General features: G+C 43.1%; 2 protein-coding genes across 6 annotated transcripts; one reads left to right on the top strand and one right to left on the bottom strand.

Moving 5' to 3' along the window:
- Positions 1-1141: 1141 nt before the first annotated feature.
- Positions 1142-19735, bottom strand: rfx1b (regulatory factor X, 1b (influences HLA class II expression)). 5 transcript variants are annotated; one of them, XM_084082871.1, is made up of 18 exons: positions 19603-19735; positions 17188-17580; positions 13985-14079; positions 12305-12397; positions 11459-11535; positions 10698-10965; positions 8919-9100; positions 8310-8429; positions 7451-7572; positions 6556-6674; positions 5967-6070; positions 5666-5817; positions 5161-5258; positions 4134-4283; positions 3742-3953; positions 3086-3239; positions 2949-2994; positions 1142-2446 (listed from the first exon to the last, which is right to left on the bottom strand). In XM_084082871.1, exons 2-18 carry the CDS (start codon positions 17507-17509, stop codon positions 2277-2279), a joined length of 2484 nt encoding a protein of 827 aa, XP_083938997.1. In that variant the 5' UTR covers positions 17510-17580; positions 19603-19735; the 3' UTR covers positions 1142-2276. The 5 variants fall into 5 exon arrangements, with proteins under 5 accessions (XP_083938997.1, XP_083938996.1, XP_083938999.1 ...); XM_084082870.1 differs by having other exon boundaries at positions 17188-17532; positions 19603-19734; XM_084082873.1 differs by having other exon boundaries at positions 1142-2443; positions 17188-17532; positions 19603-19734.
- Positions 19736-21222: 1487 nt separating this feature from the next.
- On the top strand, positions 21223-21927 carry rln3b (relaxin 3b; the record flags this gene model as incomplete). Its single annotated transcript, XM_084071155.1, has 2 exons — positions 21223-21382; positions 21665-21927. The coding sequence occupies 2 exons, from the start codon at positions 21223-21225 to the stop codon at positions 21925-21927; spliced, it is 423 nt and encodes a 140-aa protein (XP_083927281.1).
- Between the last annotated feature and the right edge of the window lie 1094 nt (positions 21928-23021).

The raw sequence follows: 23021 nt of genomic DNA, 5'->3' as shown, positions 1-23021 counted from the left end.
CTGGTTTACTTTTTCTGAACTGTGTATGGACTGACATGACCATTTTTGGCATATTGTGAACAGAGTATCTATGATGCTCAGGGGGTCCCTGGCACAAAACATTTTCAGATGGGGGTCCGCGGCCAAATGTATATCAATTTAGGGCTCCTTGGCATGAAAAAGGTTGGATTCCACTGTTCTAAACAGCAGTGGTTCACAAACATTTTAGCTCAAGAGTCTTGAGGCTTGGGTCCCGGCTCCCGGGGAGACATCAAATTTCTCTTATGGGTCTCGAATCTCAAGCCCCAAAAGAGAAATTTGATGTCTCCCCGGGAGCCTGGGTCTTGACTCAAGACCCAAAGGAGAAATTTGATGTCTCCCCGGAATCATACGAGGAAGTAAAATGTATAATAAGCAAGAAAGGACACACGGCCACAATAAATGGATCCAGGGAGAAAGCGTGGCAAAGTATTGCCGACAAATTAAATGCACAAGTCGTCCAAAAATATACAATTTATATACAAGTCTATAAATATATAATTCAGTTAGGCTTAAACATGGAGTGAATATTGGAATTATCGCCTACTAATCTACAATGCGATAGCCTATTATATGCGCCATGCATCCAACCAAGTCTGAGTCTGTGCTCAGGAATGTGTCCAAAAAAAAAATCAAGGCTTCATAGTGTAATTGATAGAAAATAAGTATTTATTGGGTGAACTATTCTTTTGTGTCTTACTTAAATGACACATTTAACATTGGTCCCTACCAGGCTAACTTCACAGATAAATTTCCATGGTAGGATTGCGTAAATTTGCTTTTGTGAAATCGAGTCCACCCTGGATAAACTTATCCAGGGTGCTCTGGCTAAACTAATCTGGCAAGATAATTCAGCTTTCATGAAACGATTCATCGCTAATCCTGGCTAAATTAAGCCAGGGTAGGTGTTAAATCCAGGCTTAACCCCTAATTCTGCTTTTGTGAAACAGGCCCCCGTTCCCCTCCAGTGTGGGTATGTGCATGAAAGAATACATAGATGGACAATGAACGAGTTGGCGAGGACAAACCATCGCCACTCAGCAGTTGCAATCTACGGTGAACAGATGTTTTGACACCACACTTAAGGTATTTTCAATTTTATTATTCCACCTACATATCTTAGAATACAGACATCAGGCTAGACATCACTTACAAAGGCACAGGTAATGTATTAGTTGGCCAAATTGAAAACAAAAAACAAATAGCTGTCAGTTAATTTTGTTGATAAAGGATTTGTTAGCAACAACTGAAAGCCACTGGGTAGCTATCGGCTCAGACAATACCCTTTGATAAGTATTATATACCGTACATCAGGCAAATCCTGTTCATGTGCATAGTCGTGGCTCTCGCTGTAATCATAAATGAGGGTTTTAGAGCTATAGAGCAGTGGTTCACAACCTTTTCTAGATCAGGGCCCACTTCAGTCTTGAAAGCGTTCGCAGCCCATCTGACCACCTAACACGGCAGCCACGTTTATTTTCAGAGCATGTTCATTTTAATGATCAATCAATTGATTGCGTTCCGGCTTGGATGTCAATTATTTGGGGGCCCACTTGCAATACCCTCAAGGCCCACCAGTGGTCCCTGGTCTACAGGTTGAGAACCACTGCTGTAGAGGACACTGTGGCATTAATAAACTTCTTGTCCCTCCATGACAGTCAGGTCAGTGGTTAAGGCGTGGACAGGAAGGAATCATGAGTATACAGGTTGGTTTGCAAGACACCCTTATAGGGTGAAATGGAGAAGTGCCTCTCTGACCGCTCCCCTCTATACTGGGTTTTAAATAAAGAACGGACCACTTTTGAGATCCCAAGAGTGAAAGACAGGGAAGGCACAGGAATATGACATGGCTTGGCAAGGTTTAGTTGGAGAGATAATGGCAACACGAATATATATATAATATATATTATAAAGAAACATGATTCTGCGCTTGTCCTCTCCCAATATCTCTCTCTCTCTCTCTCTCTCTCACACACACACACACACACAGACACACACACACACACACACACACACACACACACACACACACACACACACACACACACACACACACACACACACACACACACACACAGGCACAAATACAATTCTGATCACTTAAAAGTTATACATACACACTCTTTACATTAACCAACATACACTATTGGTAAGAGGGTACAAGTGGAGGGTGGTAGCTGAGAGAGCAGGACAAGTATGGATGACATGTGACGCTAAACTAAGCAAACAATGTCAAAGTAATTATGACTGGGTGTGTGTCAGTCAGAGTGTGCAGAGGTAAACAGAGCCTGCACGTCTGTCCTGGACAGCTTGGCGGGAGGTTCCATTGACCCGCCCTCTCCCTCCATCATGCTGGCAGGGTGACACTGCAGGGACATGTCCATGCCTTCATCCTCACTCTCCTCCATCTCCTCTTCCTCTTCTTCTTCTGGCACAGAAATAATGATGTCAGGTGACTTGAGGAAAAAAGCAACACACTCGCGTGCTATTACAAGAGGGCCGACTTAAAGCCGCACTATGTAACTTTCCTGTTCTATACCGGATTTGAACCTGGGTCTCCTGCGCAAGTGCTGACATTTTTACCACTGAGCTAATAGAGCCTAACTGCTTGACCTGGGAAGAAATTGTATTTTGACCCTCAGGTCAGAATTCCTGTCAAACAAGAAACAGGATTGTGTCAAAGGTCGTATCCAACCTAGACACAGGATCTAAAAATGTCTCAAAAGAAGTGCAGGGACACCAAATACAACCACAATGTGGGGGTATAGACGAGAGATAAAGATGTAATGTCGAGGTCAGTTATTCCCATGATAACGGTATGATCACGTGAAAAGTAACAGCTACTGTATAGGAGGACAGGAAACAATGCCAGAGCTGAGAAGGAGAAGCAAACGTTAAAACAAACACAGCTTTTAACTATGGTGAGTTACCTTTCTCCAGATCGAGAGAGTTCCGACCCTTGGCGGTAGCCGCAAACTGAAACACAGAGTGGGAGAGGATCAGAAATAAGAATATATAGCTTCACTACAGCCTGCTGTGTGTCTGTGTATGTGTGTACACAAGCTACCTCTCCCATAACAGCGATGGGTGTCTCTCCTTTGGCCTGGGCCACTCGGTGCTCTATCAGGTAGTACATGTATTCGTCGTACAGCAGACGGATGAGGTGGAAGGATCCGAAGCTGGCTGCGCTGCGCAGGGTCAGGTCCCTGATCACCATAGAGCTACAGAGAGGACACAGAGAACCATCACTGAACCCAGAGGATTAGAACATGCTGATTGGGGTGATTTTTGGGGAGTATTTGTGGCCCTTCAATTTGTGGCCTTTGATACATTTTGTCATCGATGTGTGTTTATAATGTGTTTATAGCCACGTGTCACGTGAAGCTTGACCAATCACTTTGTTGACGGGTCTGACCAATCAGAACGTTGACGGGTCTGACCAATCAGAACGTTGACGGTGAACACGGACAGGTATAGAGCAGGATCCGCTCGCGCCGCTAAAAATGACGGGTCTGACCAATCAGAACGTTGACGGGTCTGACCAATCAGAACGTTGACGGGTCTGACCAATCAGAACATTGACGGTGAACACGGACAAAGTCAGGTATAGAGCAGGATCCGCTCTATACCTCTATACCTAAAGGCCGCTAAAAAGAGGAGGGACAAAGAGGTCCCCATATTCCATAACCCCTCTCGTCCCTTGCCTGCTGCTGCCCCTCTCACCTATAGAAGGACCAGTTGAGCAGGAAGTTCTTGGCGACTTTGGGCAAGGCAGCAGGGTTGTGCTCATAAGGCTTCAGGGCCTGGGAGACCACGGCGTCCAGCCAGGCGGCCCACTGCTCCAGGGAGCTCTGCTGCTGCAGTGTCGCCTTGAAGTCCTGCTCCAGTTGCTGGACCACGCGGTCCTCGCACCGACACACCCACGATGCCTGCTCCTGGAGGAGTGTATGATGGAGTGAAAGGAGAGAGAAGGAAACAGTGTCAGCCCAATTCCCCCGTTCTCTCCACCTCTGGGTCACATGGCCCCTCACATCTTCCTACAAACAGGAAAGGCTTTAAAAGACATGAGAGAGACTGAGATGAAAAAAAAGATCAACAGAAACACTCCCTCATACCTGAACGTTGGTGAAGTCCACCCTGTTGAGGTCGCAGAGCATCTGGCTGATCTGCGTGGAGTTCTGGAGGACAGCGCGGGCTGCCTGCGCCAGGTGGTTCAGACTGGTGTAGCGCCGAAGCGTCTGGGAGAAGGACGACACACACACCACCTGGACGTGGATGAAGAGAGAGAGAAGGGGGGGTAGACGCGAGAGACGAAGGCGGTGAATAAGACAGCCAAAGCCCTTTTATGATGTAGTTCAGCAGGCCAAGATGACATATTGACAATCTCTCATACTGAAATGAGAAGACAAAATGGATGCAAAATAATTACCTACCCTCCCTCTATAATCTTCATTTACCATTGACAATTGGCATTTTTTGGGGCGGTGTAGCCGCCCCCTATAAGTGAGTGTTGGACACCGACGAAAACATTTGTGTACCCCCTAACCCTTCCATTGTTAATGCAAATCGATACTTTTTTCATATCAGCCAATCACATTACAGCTAGTGTCATCACCACTAACTGTAATGTGATTGGCTGACTTTGCAAATTCAGGACTGTGATTGGCTAGCGAAACACATGACACATGTGCAGCCCTATGAATAGCAGTATGGACTTTAAAAAAAGTCATGTATCCTTTTTGGGGCGGTGTAGCCGCCCCCTATAAGTGAGTTTTGGACACCGACCAAAACATTTGTGTACCCCCTAACCCTTCCATTGTTAATGCAAATCGATACTTTTTTCATATCAGCCAATCACATTACAGCTAGTGTCATCACCACTAACTGTAATGTGATTGGCTGACTTTGCAAATTCAGGACTGTGATTGGCTAGCGAAACACATGACACATGTGCAGCCCTATGAATAGCAGTATGGACTTTAAAAAAAGTCATTTATCCTTTTTTTAAGTGAGTCATGTTGTGATGACCACACACCGCCCACTTCACACTGGGTGTGATTTTTTATTTCTTTACCAAGTAGTGTGCAGCAAGAATTCACTTGAATCTTACTTTAACCCCTACCATATGTTTGTAATGCAAACCTTTATGCGGACCATCTCCTCTGGGATGTTCATCATGGCTCCGGTCAGCCAGGTCTCCAGACTCTTGGCAAAGTTACGGATGGCCTGAGTTAAGGCACCTGAGACATTAGGTGCAGTGGAGAGAGAAAGAGAGAGAGAGAGAGAGAGAGAGAGATTTTGAGTAATGACAAAACAGAAGCACTAGTTACAGAAAGTATACACCTTCAGTGCATGAATATGAGCTAGGACAGCAACGCTCACCTGTGCCCAATAACACCATCTGTTTTAAAATACTATAACTAGTTTACTAGGCTCAAGGACCCATGGAATACTTAGGAAACCAGCCAATGGTAAGAGCCTGTCTTTAAAGTCAATGTACCGGTAGTTTGAGCCAGATACAATTGTCTTTAATTTGTGGTACTACGGCCAGCCCAAAAGAAAATCATTTTTGAGTAAAAACCTGTGTTGCTGCACTTATCTCATCAGCACCCAAAATAACTTAGTAGGAATAAAATAAATAACTTACTGGGGATAGGTCTGAGTACATCAGGGATGAGGATCTCCACCAGCGTTTGGTAAAGGATGTTGTCACACTCTTTGGTCCAGTGCAGCACCGGCTCAAACTTACACAGCACTACAAGGCACGACCTGGGCAAGCGCTTCTCTGACTCATTGTGCCTGGAGGGAGTACTTCATGTTATATAATGTTGTGTTACTCTCGAATCTTGCATTTCTTTTGAGTTATTGTTACACACTGTGTGCGTGCGTGCGTGCGTGCGTGCGTGCGTGCGTGCGTGTGTGCGTGCGTGCGTGCGTGCGTTACTCACAGGTTGAGTGATTGTGTGTCGGTGCCCTGGCTGAACCTCCAGAAGGATTTCCACAGCGTCTCCACTAGAGTGAACTGCAGGTTGACGATCACATCCAGAATAGCCTACAGGTTAAAACACACACACACACACACACACACACACACACACACACACACACACACACACACACACACACACACAAAATGACATGACTCTCAACATCACACCACACTCCGTCACAGAAGCAACACACAGTTGAGTGACGACTTGACCCTGATATAATTTAATATTATATCCCTAAAAGAATATAACATTAGGATAAAGTTTAGGACAAAAATATGTTAATCCATTAAAGGGGTGCAACAGTTAATCAAACTAATGTATTTCATCGATTATAAAGAAGAATCTACAAAAACAGTTTAAACATCTTTTGTTGTGTTTTTTGTGTGACACCGTTAACAAAAATAAGGCTAAGTGGTTAATCAGACAAATCGATTAGTTTATATATATACAGTATAAAAAGAATTATCACCAAAAAAGCGCTTCTCTATTATTCGATTAATTGAAAAAGTTATCCAAAATAATGGATCGTTTCAGCACTTCCTACCTCACAGTGTTCTCTGTACAGAGTCTGGAATGCCTTGAGGTGTTCCACAAGGATGCCGTCGGGCAGACTGATCCCCTGAAGATCGATCTGCACAAAGTCTGGCAGCGGCCGGGACGCCTCTATACATGAAACGTCAGCGACACACACAGACAGCCAGACAAATGTAAAAAGAGACAGACAGGACATTAAGCAGTGTTTCCCACACTTAAGCATTATTTGGGCCAGATACTAAAAAGAATTCCATTACAGAAAACGTACCATCCGCTATCAATGAACTGCTACCAGAGAACCAGTGTTCAATCTAGTCTTTTCTCCTTCTCTGCTAATTGTGTCATTACTCTTCTGAGTTTGATATATCACTGCTAATCTTGACCGCACACTAGGTCGGCCCTATAACCCATAATTGGCCACAAGAAGTTTCACAACCTGTGGGAAACACTTCTCAAAAGTGGAAAATGTGCTCCTGAATCACATTAAAAGCAGATAATCAAATACTAGCCACAAAGATTTTAAAGGTTAAAGCTGCAATCCATAACCTTTATGCCCTTCCCAAGATTCTAACCTGGCTCTCCTGTGTGAGACCAAACATCTACCACCTATCCTACCCAACACCAGGGTCAAAATTCTGTGAGCTTCAGATGAGTGTCAACCCCAGCACCACAATGAAATGAGTGGTATGGGTCATTTATTTTTATTACGTTTTTATTATTTAAGTTATATTTTGTTAACATATGTTTTATCCATTACAGTTCTGGAATGCAGCTTTAAGATGTCCCTGTAATGGAAACTAAATTCAACTGTACCAGAGTGAGTACCAGAATAGCAACTAGACAGTGATAGCACTATGAATCTGAGCAAAAAGCTGTGAAAAGAGGATTCTCTGTGTGTTCCTCACCCAGAAACTGTTGATACTGTTGCACCTGGCCAGAGATGTCAATGAGCCCCGCCCCCTGCTGTTGACCCAGTCCTCCTGATGTCCCATTGGTCAATCCATCTACCTTCTGCGCCGGCTTTAACCTATTGGATAGTACAGACAGAATTAAGACAGGGAGAAATAGAAGAAAAGTATGCCTGCATTCTTACTTACTCTGTTTTATCTACTTTAATTCTGGCTTCCTAATTTTGGGCATATCATTATAGGCGAGAATAAAAATGTAACAAATTGACATTTTTTAAATAATCTAAATTTGAATTGAATTTAAAGTGGTAATCAGAACGTATGCTGTGGACTAGGGAGAAACAGACAGAGGGGTACATAGGCAGACCACCTGTGTTTCTGGAGAGACAGACAGAGGGGTACATAGCAGACTACTTGTGTCTCAGTGAACCAGGGAGAGACAGACAGAGGGGTACATAGCCAGACTATCTGTGTCTCTGTGTGAACCATGGAGAGACAGACAAAGGGGTACATAGGCACACTACCTGTGTCTCTGGGTGAACCATGGAGAGACAGACAGAGGGATACATAGGCAGACTACCTGTGTCTCAGTGAACCATGGAGAGACAGACAGAGGGGTACATAGGCAGACTACCTGTGTCTCTGTGTGAACCATGGAGAGACAGACAGAGGGATACATAGGCAGACTACCTGTGTCTCTGTGTGAACCATGGAGAGACAGACAGAGGGATACATAGGCAGACTACCTGTGTCTCAGTGAACCATGGAGAGACAGACAGAGGGGTACATAGGCAGACTACCTGTGTCTCTGTGTGAACCATGGAGAGACAGACAGAGGGGTACATAGGCAGACTACCTGTGTCTCTGGGTGAAGGGCTGCTGCCTCAAGGCCAGGTGCTGCTGTTCATTCATCAGTTGGAGCAGAGGAGAGTTTGACTTGATCCTCAGACCATAGTAGTGGTACTTTGAGTTGCCTCTGGAATGCACACACACACACACACACACACACACACACACACACACACACACACACACACACACACACACACACACACACACACACACACACACACACACACACACACACACACTCACTCAGATTTTTTCCATTTATGTCCCAATTTAGTTGTTATCAGCCTGATAACTATGAGAGTGTTGACTCCCATTGTAAGAATGGAATGCGGTTCCAATGTTTGGAACTACAGGAGGCAACATCCCGCTTTGCGGCGAGATCAAAGCGTGACGCAACTCACTCTATATCGCTGGTTGTTATGCCCCACTCATCTCAGTTGAGTGGGGCAGCCTTTTACAGAACACATTTTGTGAAATTGGAACAGAACTTGAAATGAAAAAAAAAAAAAACTATTCACAGAGACACTACTCTGATCTGCATGGGGCTTTAGACAAATGAATGTAACAGTATTATCATGAATGGATGCATATGTACACAGGTCTAGGAGTGTACCTGTTCCCCAGCCTCCTTGTGCGCAGCCCCATGAAGACAGATCTGATCAGCTTGCCAAAGGTGGCAGCGTTCACAGGCTCCAGCTTGTGCTCCTGGCAGTGCATCAGGTAGTGGCAGTACAGGGTGCAGCGGGGCAGACTCACCCCCTCAGCCCCCTCGTAATTTTCACACAGCCACTGTACCTGAAGGAGGGGGGCAGAGGGTTGGAGGCTTCCATACAGAAACATAGTGCTACACCTCTTTCATACAGAAACACAGTGCTACATCTCTTCCATACAGAAACACAGTGCTACATCTCTTCCATACAGAAACACAGTGCTACATCTCTTTCATACAGAAACACAGTGCTACATCTCTTTCATACAGAAACACAGTGCTACATCTCTTTCATACAGAAACACAGTCAGTGCTACATCTCTTTCATACAGAAACACAGTGCTACATCTCTTCCATTCCATACAGAAACACAGTGCTACATCTCTTCCATTCCATACAGAAACACAGTGCTACATCTCTTCCATTCCATACAGAAACACAGTGCTACATCTCTTCCATACAGAAACAGTGTATCTCTACATCTCTTTCATAAGTGACAGCAGACTAGCCTGGTAAACCCTCCCTCCGGAAATCTCATTTCCATTTGATTTCAGGAGTGAGTCTGGCCTGAACCGCCTTTCTGCAATAATCGCTCTATACGCCGAACTGACGAGCCTATCAGCGTCGTCGCACATCGTTCTGTGATTGACAGCGACAGTTGGCCAATCAGGTGGCGAGTTCGAGTGAGCCCGAATGAAGCCGAGTGCAGCCTGACTGGGGCCGACAAAAGACGAACGGCAGCCATTGTTGTTGTCCGAGTGCCTTTATTTTAGTTTTTAAAACGTTTTTTTGAGGCACGGAATTTACTATTAAGATATCGTTTGGATAGAATTTAGTTGTTTAACTTCATATATGTGGTCAATTAATCATGACAGAGCCTATTTAAAAATATAAATTTAGAGAACCGGCAGGGGCGGGGAGTGACACGCATGTATCCCAATAAGGCAACCTATTTTCGGCATGGCCGTCCCAAAAGTCCCGTTGCGTCACATAGTCTGGAGCTCGTCAAAATGAACTGCTGATTGGCTGAAGGGGAAAAACGATCATTGGTTGAAGGGGTTGTCAGTCAACGGTATTACTCCCGCCCAACTCCAGCCCACAGCGAATATTGCAGAAAGGCGGTTCAGGCCAGACTCACTCCTGAAATCAAATGGAAATGAGATTTCCGGAGGGAGGGTTTACCAGGCTAACAGCAGACAGCAGCCTGTCTTTCTCACAGTGGAGGAAGAAGTACTCCAACTCCAGTTTTAAAAGTAGTAAGTAAAAGTAGCAATACCACAAGAATAGGAATAACTCTCTTACAAGTAAAAGGCCTACTTAAAGTGCCAAAGTAAAAGTACTCATTATTAACCATTTCACAATGTATTTTTCAAAAATAAAAAGAAAGCATATCTACAAGCTCACAACGCGTCGCAATGAAATGTGTTATGAGCTTGTCGATCGGCTATTTTCGAATAGCCGAAGTAATTAGTAACTTAAGTTTTGAAATAATTGTAAAAAGTACAACATTTGCCTCTAAGATGTAGTGGAGTAAACGTGTAAATTATCGAAAAATGGAACTACTCAAGTAAAGTAAAAGTATCAAACAAATTGTACGCACAGTACTTTAGTAAATATACTTTTGTACTAATGTTTCTTTCCACCACTGCTTTCCCATCATCACCTCTGATCTGGTTAACTCACAGTGGCAGGCGGAGCGCGAGAGTTGGGGCTGGAGAAGCTCTGTCGTCCTTCTGCCGCGGCCCCCAGCACGTAGCCTCCCTGGATGACGTACCCTCCCCCACTCCCCGATCCTCCTGACACCACAGACACTGTGGCAGGCTGCGGGGTCACCGACGCGGTGATGACCTCGGAATCTGTGGTGGGTGTGGCTTCATAGTAGGCGGAGGTGGAAGAGGGAGGAGTCTGGGAGTAGAGGGGAGACTCAGAGTACGGGTAGCTGCTGGAGCGACTGGACGCACACACACACACACACACACACACACACACACAAATGCACTGCTTTGACGAATTATTTTGTGGGGTCCCCAGATGATTAGCTTAATGTGCAACATTGTTTTATCACTCAACAGTAAACAAACCAAGTATATACAGGGTATCTGCACATTTCTAAAGTTAAACTTGTTGACTTTTGAGACCTTTTTAATACCAAATTGGCCAAATTGTCAAATATTACGTAAGAAAGAGGCAAACATTGTGAAAATAGCCGATCTACAAGCTCACCACAACGTGAGCTTGTAGTTTGGCTATTTTCACAATATTTATCTGTGGAACCGAGTCAAAGTAAATGTAATGCCTACAATACCAAGTGCCTGTCAGGGTTGGGGGTCCCAAGTTCAAATATGATTATTTTGGGGGGTTGCGGCCTGAAAAGTTTGGGGACCCTTGGCTTAGACAGTGAGGTGTAACTGGGCTATGTGTGTGTGTGGTTGTTTTCTACTCACATGGTGGACGTGGTGGTGAAGTTGGGGTCTCCGGTTCCATCCACATACTGCACCTGGCCAGTGTACACATGCTCCACCTGGACAACAGGAAGAGAACTAAGAGACCGATTTCACCAACATGAAACAAACTAAGTCACCTTCATGGATGGAACTGACACAAAGTCAATCTCATATTGTTAGCTTATTTAAAGCCGAGTTTAGAGGAAATTAGGAAATTAACAACGCCATCTGCCATTAGAGAGAAATTAATGCTGTCTGTGTGTCACAAAACACAAAAACAAATGTCATAAACCATGTCCATGTCCATGCTTTTCTAAATATTTCAGGAATAGTCCATCAACTAAAATGTCATAATGTCATACCACTTGGGTCATGTAGTGGAGAATATATATTATATCTGACTAATCTCTCAATTCAAAGGAGAAAAATAAAAAAGCATTTTCTTTTTTTTGCACATGGGTTCCCAGATTTATCTTCGACTGACTCTCCATCCTGAGCCACCACATACCAGAGTCACTGTAGGCTCTAAGGATAACACTGTATTTGACACCTGCTTCAACAGGACAGCACCTCACTATTACGGTAAGCCTGAATTATACTTGCATGCTGGTGTCGCGCATCAAACATAGCCCATCTCTACAAGCACACAGCGTGGCTCTCTCCACGACACACTGCATCAATCATGATTTTCTACCATGTCTACTCACTTAAATGAACAGATTTGTTTCACCCACTCCAATTAGAGAGAGTGTGTGTGTGTGTGTGTGTGTGTGTGTGTGTGTGTGTGTGTGTGTGTGTGTGTGTGTGTGTGTGTGTGTGTGTGTGTGCGCGCGCGTGCATCCTTACCTCCTGGTTGACATGAACAGGTTGAAGGTTGCTGATCTGACTTGTCAGGCTCCGCTTGATTGTGTGAGATACTGCCTGCAACACTGACCTCTGCTGGTCAAAATGTAATTTTGTGTTAGATAAGATCAGAATCAGCTTTATTGTCACATCACAGGTTTACAGAAGTAAAAAAGAGGGTGAAATTCGTTTTCGTGCATAGTTCTCATCGTATCGTTATTTCCATAGAAAAAATAGAAAGGGTAGAAGAAGAAGGGGGGGAAAGGACATCAAACAAGAGAACAAAAAAACAAGTTATCTACATATTTACCGTACACATGGTACCTGAGATAAGATATAAAAGGTGCGTGAGCATAGCAGCAGATGTATACTGTGTGTGATATACTTATGGACGTTAGTTAAGGTGCAAGAAAAACACACAAAAAAAGTGCGTTGTACGTAGATGTGTTTCCACTGGAATATCAGTACATTGCTGGGTAGAACATTTTACAACGGATATTGTGAGAATAGGCCGTTGGTTCCATTTTTTTCAAAAATAGCTCCATAAGCTCTGTGATGTTTGTATATTGGCTATTTCTGCTACTTCTGCCATATGCCAAGATATAAAATAGTTGGAGTTAAAAAGTGTCTGCCCAACACAGGGTTCTTGCACCATTTCAAAAGGTACATTGTAGACATTTTAAGACCAAAATAACCAAAATAACAAAATAATGTAAGACCCAAATAAATGTATATACAATTGGTTAATGTGGGAGGGCAGGCCGGCAGGCATTTTTGTCAGGCCAAGACCTAATCTGTGATTTGTGAAACTGCGTGAAAGGAGCCTCTCTGTTCTGTTTCCTAAACAGGAATGACAATGTGTCCAGGACAAGAGCTACAGTAAGAACCTGAGAAACGATTTTTGGGGTGTGTTGTATTGTGCTTTCTGCTTTGGCAATGTAAACGTATGTTTTCTCATGCCAATAAAGCCCTTTGAATTGAATTGTGTGAACACCACAGGATTAGGCTCAATATTTTCTTCAGATTCCCCATCTTGGCTCATGACAGCAAGTCAGCAACGACAACCACGGATGTAAATAGCGAACGTAACGTCACATCATGACATAAAACGTCTATTAATATCGGTCTCTCATTGTCTAATATTAATAATAAATCAAATAGACCCGGACCGCTGGCCTAGCGTTCCGGGCACTTAGGCTTCGGTGTAGTCTGGCACTGCATTGCGGGTTCGAGTCCCGTTCCCGAAGAAATTTAATGCATGTCTCTCCACATCTCTCTCTCTCTCCGTTTCCTGTCCGTCTCCACTATAAACGGTAAATAAAGACATAAAAAGCTCCCCCAAAAAAAGAAAATCAAATAAACTAATCAGGTAAATACGCACAGTTCTTTTATGGCTTTAATTTTCCCATGAGCCTTAAAAACATCTTCAAATGTAATTTCTACGGTCAAATCTAAGACAAATTAAGACCTTAATTTCCCTGTTTATTTGCGGGAACACTGCAACAGCAACGATATACAGTGTGTGTGTGTGTGTGTGTGTGTGTGTGTGTGTGTGTGTGTGTGTGTGTGTGTGTGTGTGTGTGTGTGTGTGTGTGTGTGTGTGTGTGTGTGTGTGTGTGTGTGTGTGTGTGTGTGTGTGTGTGTGTGTGTGTGTGTGTGCGTGCGCGCGCGTGCGTGCGTTACCTGTGGGGGTGTCTGTACCTGCTGGACCACTTGCGTAGGAACCCCAGTGGGAGGGCTGGATTCTGATACACTGTCATTGGAGTGGACAGAGCCCTCTGGGAAGAGAGAATAAGAAACAGTGAAGAGAGAAACAGAGAAAGAGCACGTTGTCATAAGAATTAAAAAAACATGCTCTATATCCACATAAAACAACCATCCAGCACCGTCACCTAAAACTATTTATACTCACGATATACTGCTCCCAACCCGTAATAACAGCCACTATAGAACATTCTAGAGCTCAGTTTGAACCAAGGAGAGAGGACAGATAGACAAAGCTGGATGATGTGTTCCATCCTTATATCCTGCAGGCTGGGGAGGAGGCCGTGGACAACTAATCTCCCCAGACGGAGGCTGAAATCCCCCCATCATGTAAACACGCAGATCAGGTGAGAGTGGTAATTTAAAGATAAGGATACGAGGGACGGAGAATGGAGGGCAGGTGGTAAGAGAGAAATTCAATTTGACTCTTTGTGACACTATTGCCTGGGTCTCCACTCCATGGTGATGCTGTGCGTTTACAGCTAAAACAACCATGCTGATTGTTTTGCAGAACGTTGTGATTCATTGAGGGAGTTTTATTTCATTGGTTTCAACATGTTGACATCCTGACCATTTTCTAGTCCAGCAGGTATTCTCAATCAAATCAACTAAAACGTTCCAGTATTACTAATATGCCAGTATTCTATAATGTATATATATCATGAAAATAAAGGTATAAATACATACAATTATATATATATGATGCATTGTTCAGCATGAGTCTGACAAACGTCTCCACTGTCTATAGATCTAGCCAAACCTGACAGGATCATAAGCATATGTGTGATATAACATGGCCAGGATTTAGAATCCAAAATTAAAGAATTATGTTTCATTAAATGTAATAAAATGTATCACATTTCAAATGGTTGTTGGATACTGTGGAAAATATTTCAAAGCATATCCTTTATAATAGCTTTATTTGAACTATCTTCCTCTATGCTTAGATTAATGCCCAGCACTCAGTTCAGCTCAATAATGGAGAGGAGTCAGCAGGTGTTTACTTGATAGAATTAGCTGGCTCTTTGTGACTCATCTTGGACCTCGACCAGAATGTTAATATGCTCCATCTTGCAAATCTTTATCAGTTCTAGATCAGATTTCATGTGAAGTGTTTTTGGTACTGTTGGTGCTAGCTTAACTTGGGAGACATTAGCGTCAAGCAGTGAGGTGTAATTTTTCTCAAGCTTAATTTATACTCCATCTCACGACAGTGTTGCTTGCCGACAAGAACTGATTTTCAAGTTCTAGTCATAATGAGTTGTCAGCTTGACAATCTGTTCTTGTCGGCAAGCGGCACTGTCGTACTACAGAGCATAAATTAGGCTTTACAATCATGCATTGCTAGGTACCTCAGCACCATTGAAAATGAGGATTCGCCCTCAATTTGTTTTCCCAGGCTTTATACAAATAAATGATGATGAGGTAGTTCCATCAGCCAGGTCGGCTGTACGTGTATAATTTCCCTGTTGTAATAATATAAAATGTAATAATTCAAGGTTCCTTTTTCTGAGGCTCAACAGAGCTATCATTTACTGTTACTATACATTATTGGGAATATAACTATATTCAACATCACAGGTTAACATCTAGGAAGGCATAGCTCCAAATTTGTCAAACAGGTCTCTGAGCCTCTCTCTCTGGGTGAGAGTGCATCTGCTACTTGACACTAGCAAGGGAAATGATCTACTAATAGACAGTCCAAAAATAAACATACCGACTACAGACACCAGAGTCAATTTGGCTTTCATTTCAGCCAGTTCACAATAATGTCAATTTACTTGTGAGTGAGATTCATTATCAGTTATTTCCTACTAAAGTAGAGTAGAGTCAGCTGAATTGACTCAAATAAAATGAATGTACAATAATCCTGAAAGCATCACACCACCACCACCCCTAAATATTGGATCATGTTGCCAGGGTACTTGCCCAATAGTTCTGGTGTACTTGCCAGTTGCCACAGGAGTTGCCCTTATGACGTATGACCTTATGGTACAATAACACATTGTTCATTATACCACCGACTCCTTATCACAGCTGTAGCAGGAAAGTCTGGTAGAGTACAAGTGAAGCCTCACTCCCATCAATGCTGAGGACACTGCTCCCATAGTTGGAACTCTGCAGCCTAGCAACCAAATCCATTGGCTTATTTTGTCTTCATAATGTATGCGCCACCTATCCAGATATAAACTAACTCAAAATCACCACCAACGTAGCTATTTTCTCTATCACTGAAACAGTTTAGAATTAAATTAATAGACAAATACTGTCAAGCCCTCCCTGTTGTCTCTGTGCACAATACCGCTGATTAAGACATTGTTGACATCTTGACAGCTCTGCTGTTAAAACACTGTACTACCTAAGTGCTATTAACTGACCATGAATGGGCATAAGAAACAGCTACTAGCTACACTGCGCTGCATATAATTTACATGTATGATCTACTACAGCAGTGGTTCTCAAAGTGAAGTCCGGGGACCCCAGGGGTCCTTGAGGGGGTTCCATATATTGGAATATGTTTTAACAATGTATGGGGTTCCCTGGCACAAAATATTTTCAGATGGGGGTCCGTGGCCAAATAAAATACATATTCATTTCCATGGCATGAAAAAGTTTGAGAACCACTGATCTGCGGCTCAGAGGTATAGGGAACTCGAATGATTTCAGTATAGAACAGATGTGTTTGGGAAGCAGTCCTACGCTCAAACCAGGTCTGCTGGGTAACCCTGGCAACAGATTTCAAGGAAGAATTGTCTGGTGTATTCAGACTGCATGCCACATCATGTCCTTCTGCTGCTAAAGTCAGCTCTAAAACCAGTGGTTCTCAAAGTGTGGTCTAGGGACCCCCAGCAAGGGGTCCTTGGGAGGTTTCTACGAAGGTTCCCAAGCTAAATGATTGATAGCTAGGAACCAAATGGACGCTTATAGGTATGTAAATTTGAGTGTGTAAAAAATGGAACCAAACGGACCAAATCCACTGCTCCAAAAGGCATGTAACATGAGTGTGTGTGTGTGTGTGTGTGTGTGTGTGTGTGTGTGTGTGTGTGTGTGTGTGTGTGTGTGTGTGTGTGTGTGTGTGTGTGTGTGTGTGTGTGTGTCTCTACCATTCATCAATATCTCACCTGTAACCGTCACAATGATGTATTGAGGTGAATTGTTCTGACCATTATTCTTCTGGATCTCAGTGGTTACATATGGCTGAGAGTGAGTGGCAAGAATCACCGCCTTCTGGGTGGGCGTGGCTTGGGCAGGAAGCGCATCCTGGCCCGTCTTTGAGGACGCAGCTGATTGGCTGGCTGACGCTATGGAGCTAGAGGCTGGTGAGATCTCAGACAGGAAGTGTGAAGGCTTAGAGGATGAGGGCGTGGTTGTGGCAGGTGTTGCTATGGCTACTGCGTTGGCCTGCTGAGGCTGAAGGTCCTCTGAGTATCCGGAAGTCGCCATGGCAACCAGCGCTTGAGACTCGACTGGCAGAGAGAGCGAGGAAATATAAGTCAATAAAGAGAGAAAATATCCTGCAGAATAATAAAAGAAACACTCGTTTTATTAAACCTTTAAGACAGGGAATGCATCTGTGTGTAATTTTAAGATTTCTTAGACTATTCAAATATAGCAGATATACAAGCTCATAGTGTGGCACCGAGTCGAGTGTAGAGCTGCTATTTTTTTTTTATTGTGGAAAATGTGTGCAAATCTTTGAATATATATATTTTTTTTTAAAGCAAACATTTTTAACTCTGTTACAACTTCTGGGGGTGTGCATGTGTGCGCGTGTGTGTGCGCGTGTGTGTGTGTGTGTGTGTGTGTGTGTGTGTGTGTGTGTGTGTGTGTGTGTGTGTGTGTGTGTGTGTGTGTGTGTGTGTGTGTGTGTGTGTGTGTGTGTGTGTGTGTGTGTGTGTGTGTGTGTGTGTGCGTGTGCGTGTGTGTGTGTGTGTGTGTGTCAAGGATATAAAAGCCAGAGACGGGAAGTAAGTCTTTTGTCTAAAGGCAAAGCATCACACTAAAAACCTTTCCTGTTTGAGGCCACTCTGCTGCCTGTGCAGTCTATTCTGGACACGGACTGAAAACAAAGTGAGTGAGGTGGAACTATTGGATTTAATTTAGGCTATGAGGCTTAATCCACTCCCGGTCAAATCACGTAAACTTGATTTAGTAAAACTACTAAAGTGAAAATGTCTGCAACAACTAAACAAATTAAAGTGATCCTGAGATTGTGAAAAAGTCCACCGTGTGATGCTACATAATAAAATACAGTGTTCATTATTAATTTATTCAGTGTACAAATGTATGTGTACACTCTAGGAGTTAAGTTGGGTACACTGAGGATTATACCAGTGGTGGAAAAAGTACTGACATTTTTTACTTAAGTAAATAAGTTTCAATCAATTTGATCCAATGAAATCCAATGATATCCAATGAAATCGACAGAAAGTGATGCCCACACAGCCTAGGAAACTTGTGGATACAAATCTTTTGAAAATAGCAGATCTACAAGCTCACAATGTGTCTTATGGCGTTGTGAGCTTGTAGATCGGCTATTTTCAAATAGCCAAAGTATAAGGCTAAAAGTGGTTAATAATGCATGTTTTGCTATAATAATCAAAATCTACACAGTAACTAAAGTTTTCAAATAATTGTAGTGGAGTAAAAGTACAATATTTGCCTTTGAGATGTAATGGAGTAGAAGTAAAAGCATTGAAAATTGGAAATAACATTTTTACAGTAAAGTAAAAAAAAAATACCTCAAAATTGTACTTAAGTACAGTACTTGAGTAAATTTAATTGGTTACTTTACAGCACTGGCTGGCTGCTGCACTAGCCAATAGTAGCCAGCAGCCACGACCAGATCATCAGATGACCTGGCTGGCACACACACACACACACAAACACACACACACACACTGTTTTAACAACACTAGGGCTGGCGTATGTCACACCGAAAAAAAAGTTTTAAAGATATTACAAAGAAACACTGGCGTTATTAAACTTTAGTGTCCGCGGATGGATCATCAGACAACGGCGTTGGTTGCGTGGGCAGCACTTTGACGTACAGTACAGTAGGCTACAGTTCATCATAATCTGCACCTAACGTAGTAACGTTGCTGGACGCTAAGTTGTGAAATCCACACAGCTGTGGCAGCTGGAAGTTACAAAACCACTTGGTATGTTCGCTGTAAACACGTGACCGAGCGGCCGTAGCCACGTCCCGTTGTTTTGTACAGTGTTTTAAATAAGTCGAGTAAAGATACATGATGAAACAGCTTTTAATTATACTTTAATGCGCTAGAATAAAAAAAGTACACGAATGATCGTTCCACGACACCCGCCATTTTGTACTGTTATCATCAAAGACTTGACATCGCCATAACAACCGGCCGCGACAAGCAGCTGGCTGCCACTTTGATCAGCGACCGCCACGCGCTGCCACTTTCACCGTTTAACGACGGCAAAAAAAAAAAAAAAAAAAATCACACGTAGCCTATTACATTTCAGAGATATGTGAGACGATCACTTTAAAGATGTGTAACTTTTATCACCTCTTGCTTTCCGTCAGCAACGTCCCTTGTTTTTGTCGTTAAAGTTTTCCTTAGTGATTTTAGGCAGGTTGTTGTTGTTGATTCTTGTTGCTTGGCTCTTGTCGCCAGGACTACCGTGGCTATGGCGCCCGGTCTTCACCGAGGCAACTGTTGCTACCCACCCGACATCGCCCCGCCCTCTTCGTCGTTCTCATTGGATAACCTGGGAGGTTGCTCGCGCTGTCATCAAGATTCCCGATCGATGATTCGTCGTCAATCGTTGTCCCTCATTTTTCACCACCCATTTTCAGTCAAATTTCACTTCTTATTTTACTTTTTTTAGACATTAGTTTTCACACTTGACAACACAAATATTCTAAATGGGTGACGTTTATTTTCTGTTGCAGACATTGTGAATATCAGTACAGTAGCTGACAGGAAATGAACTTGGATCTCTAAGCTGTTCCCTAGCAACGCAATTCCGTCTTAACTCTTGAAGGCCAACTGTTGCTCATTCTTCATCTGATGTTTCTACGACTACCACTACTGTAGCCTAATGTTGTTCACAAGATGGTGCAACACTGGAGTTTTCATAATCAGTATTTATAGTTTGACTTTGAGCTGAATCTGTCTTGAGAGATCAGGTAGTTGTGGTGTGAATGAGAGGGTCATATACATTTATTGAGAAAGAATGAGGCCGCACAGCTCTTAGATGCAAAAGTTTATTAAAAGAAACCAACGTTTCAACAATAAAGTCTTCCTCAGGGTAACCCTTCATCGTCTAAATGTTGGTTTCTTTTAATAAACTTTTGCATCGTGGCTAAGAGCTGTGCAGCCTCATCCTTTGTTACCTGCCGTGGTCAGCACCTCATCAATACAGGTGTGCGCTCCCTCTGTGAGGGTCATATAAATTGAAACCAGATTGATTTTTTTCACTCAATTTTTATTGGAACAAATGATTTTCAAAAGACAAACACATATACATGGATACAAGACAAGTTTTGACAGAAGTTGGAGACAGATTTCTTCAGATGTTTCCCAATGTTCCAAATCCTATTCAAACACAGTGCAGCTGCAGACACCGCTGGAGCAGTGAAATGGTCATGGAGCCTGCATTGTTCCAGTGTTATTGTTTAGCCTCTGAAATCAAATGATTTTGTGTGTGTGAAGAATGTGACTGAGATATTTACATGTGCGTTTGTGAATGTGTGAATCATCCCAGTTAATCAAGGGGATAGGCCGTCCTTTCCATCCATTGCCAACCAGAGAAGATAGCAAGACAGAGACGGTGGTGACCAAACTGATGTGAAGACAGGCAGAAAAGGTCAGCCAAAGGTTGCAGGTGATTAGATTAGCTGACATCTCTTCCAACCACATAAACATTTTATCATAAATCTTCTCTTTCTCAGGGCATTGTTGCCCCTAAAGGTCTCCTGCCTTATCTCTGGCAATGGTTTATCTTAACTTTTTCTAATATTAATAGGAGGATGGATGATGTCAGTCTTTGGGATACTAAGGGGTATAATAAAAGGGGGGAGAAACTCACAGCACTTGCAAGAGAAGTCACAGAGACTCACACATACACTCAGAACTATCACATTCAAGCTTCCTACTCATCCTTTTCTCATGTGGAAGGCTGCAATGTTAACGTTTGGCCTGTTGGCGACACTTGTAGACAGGACCTTGTCAAATGAAGGCCACCTGCCCAACTATGGAATGAAATTATGTGGAAGGGAGTTCATACGAGCCGTCATCTTCACCTGTGGAGGCTCTCGATGGCGAAGAAATGTAGCCGACTCGGGTGAGAATTTAATTGACATATGCATCTACGTGTGTGCATGAGTTTGCCTTTGTGTTTTTCCATAATTTAGTCTGTCGTCTGTCTAGTGTCTACTGCACTGGTTCTAAAAGTGGGGTTCAGTGACCCTCAGGGGTCCTTGAACAATGTTTAAGAAACACTGGTCTGGTGAATCAGGCTGCCTGGTTTGGTTACACCATCTAAAATAGGATTTTCTGTTATACAATGTACTATCTCTTTGGACCGCATAAATGCTAAATCAATGTGTTTCCCCATTTTTGTAAGGTGTCATTGGGGATGCAACCTTTGACCCGTGGAACACAAACTCTGCCCCTGAACTCAACAGTGAGCATCAACCCTCAGAATATCAAGCCTGGAAAAGAGAACCAGTGGATGTGGGGTCCAGTGCCACTGGATTCAGACGCTTTACTCGTTTGCCCATCTCTCTAGGGAGAGCAGAGAGGGAAGGGCAGGATATAGTGGTGGGACTGTCCAATGCTTGCTGCAAAATGGGTTGCAGCAGGGGTGATATCAGCTCCTTATGTTGAATCAAACTACAAATTTTAACTTTCAACCACTCATTCATCCTAGTGAAGAACTCTATTCCCTTTCCTCCATCCCTCCCCATCTTAGTAAGAGAGGATGGTCCGTGTTTAATGGTTATGAAGAACTGCTGTGTCAGCTAAATAAAACTGCTTGGAATTGGTAGTACTGTTTGTGTCTTTCTTTGTATAAACATTTATTCTGTGTGTCAAAGATTTTGAAATTCATTTTTTTTTAATGTCATGTATTCACACTGAGCATCTCCCGGGATCCAAATTCTGGGGTCATGACTCATGTGTATTTCAGACTCTGTCATGTCTGAAACAATGGTTAAAACCTTAATTTCTCAGAACTTTTGTGGATTTTGCTGGTCTAACTCAATGTAACTTTTTTTTTAAGGAAAATGTGTATGTACCTGTGTGGTGAAGTGAACAGGGACCCATGAGGGAGGAAAAAGGGTACAGGGATTGTTTTGCGTTGTTTTGTGTCAAGTGCTATTGTTCATTCAAAGCTAATTGTTCCATTATGTCTCTATGTTGTGTGTGAAATGTCATATTTGTATGGGAAATGTAAAAAAAGACATATGTAGCCTACTGTATCCATAGAGTTATAGACTGTATCATGTTCTTTCTATAATTGCCCTATCACCTATGCTGAATAAAGGGAAAAAACAGTTATAATGAACCTCGAGGAGACATGGAGTTCCACTGTACTGTGCCTCAGGCATAGGCATGTCCGTGCAATACAGAAACAGGACGCAGCATCAGAGACAGAGGACTCTGATGAATATGTATTGGCATCGAAATGTTAGTCTAGCTTCTTGTACTTAGCACCATTAATAAAAACATTTTTTTTTTTTACCTTTATTTACCCTGGGAGGTTGGCTGAGCACAATTGCTATTTTTCAGCAACAACCTGCATCACATGCACACAGACACACACACACACACACACACACACACACACACACGCACACGCACACGCACACGCACGCACGCACGCACCTGCACCCACACATGCACACGCATGCATGCACACACACACGTCTTTCAAACCGTCCTTCTCATACTGGAGCAGATTACCTTTAGTCACTTTACCA

Source organism: Gymnoscopelus microlampas (genome assembly GCF_963454915.1).
Source record: "Gymnoscopelus microlampas genome assembly, chromosome: 2".
Taxonomy (NCBI): domain Eukaryota; kingdom Metazoa; phylum Chordata; class Actinopteri; order Myctophiformes; family Myctophidae; genus Gymnoscopelus; species Gymnoscopelus microlampas.
Note: the sequence above shows the minus strand (reverse complement) of the source record. Positions and strands in the feature narration are given on the sequence as shown.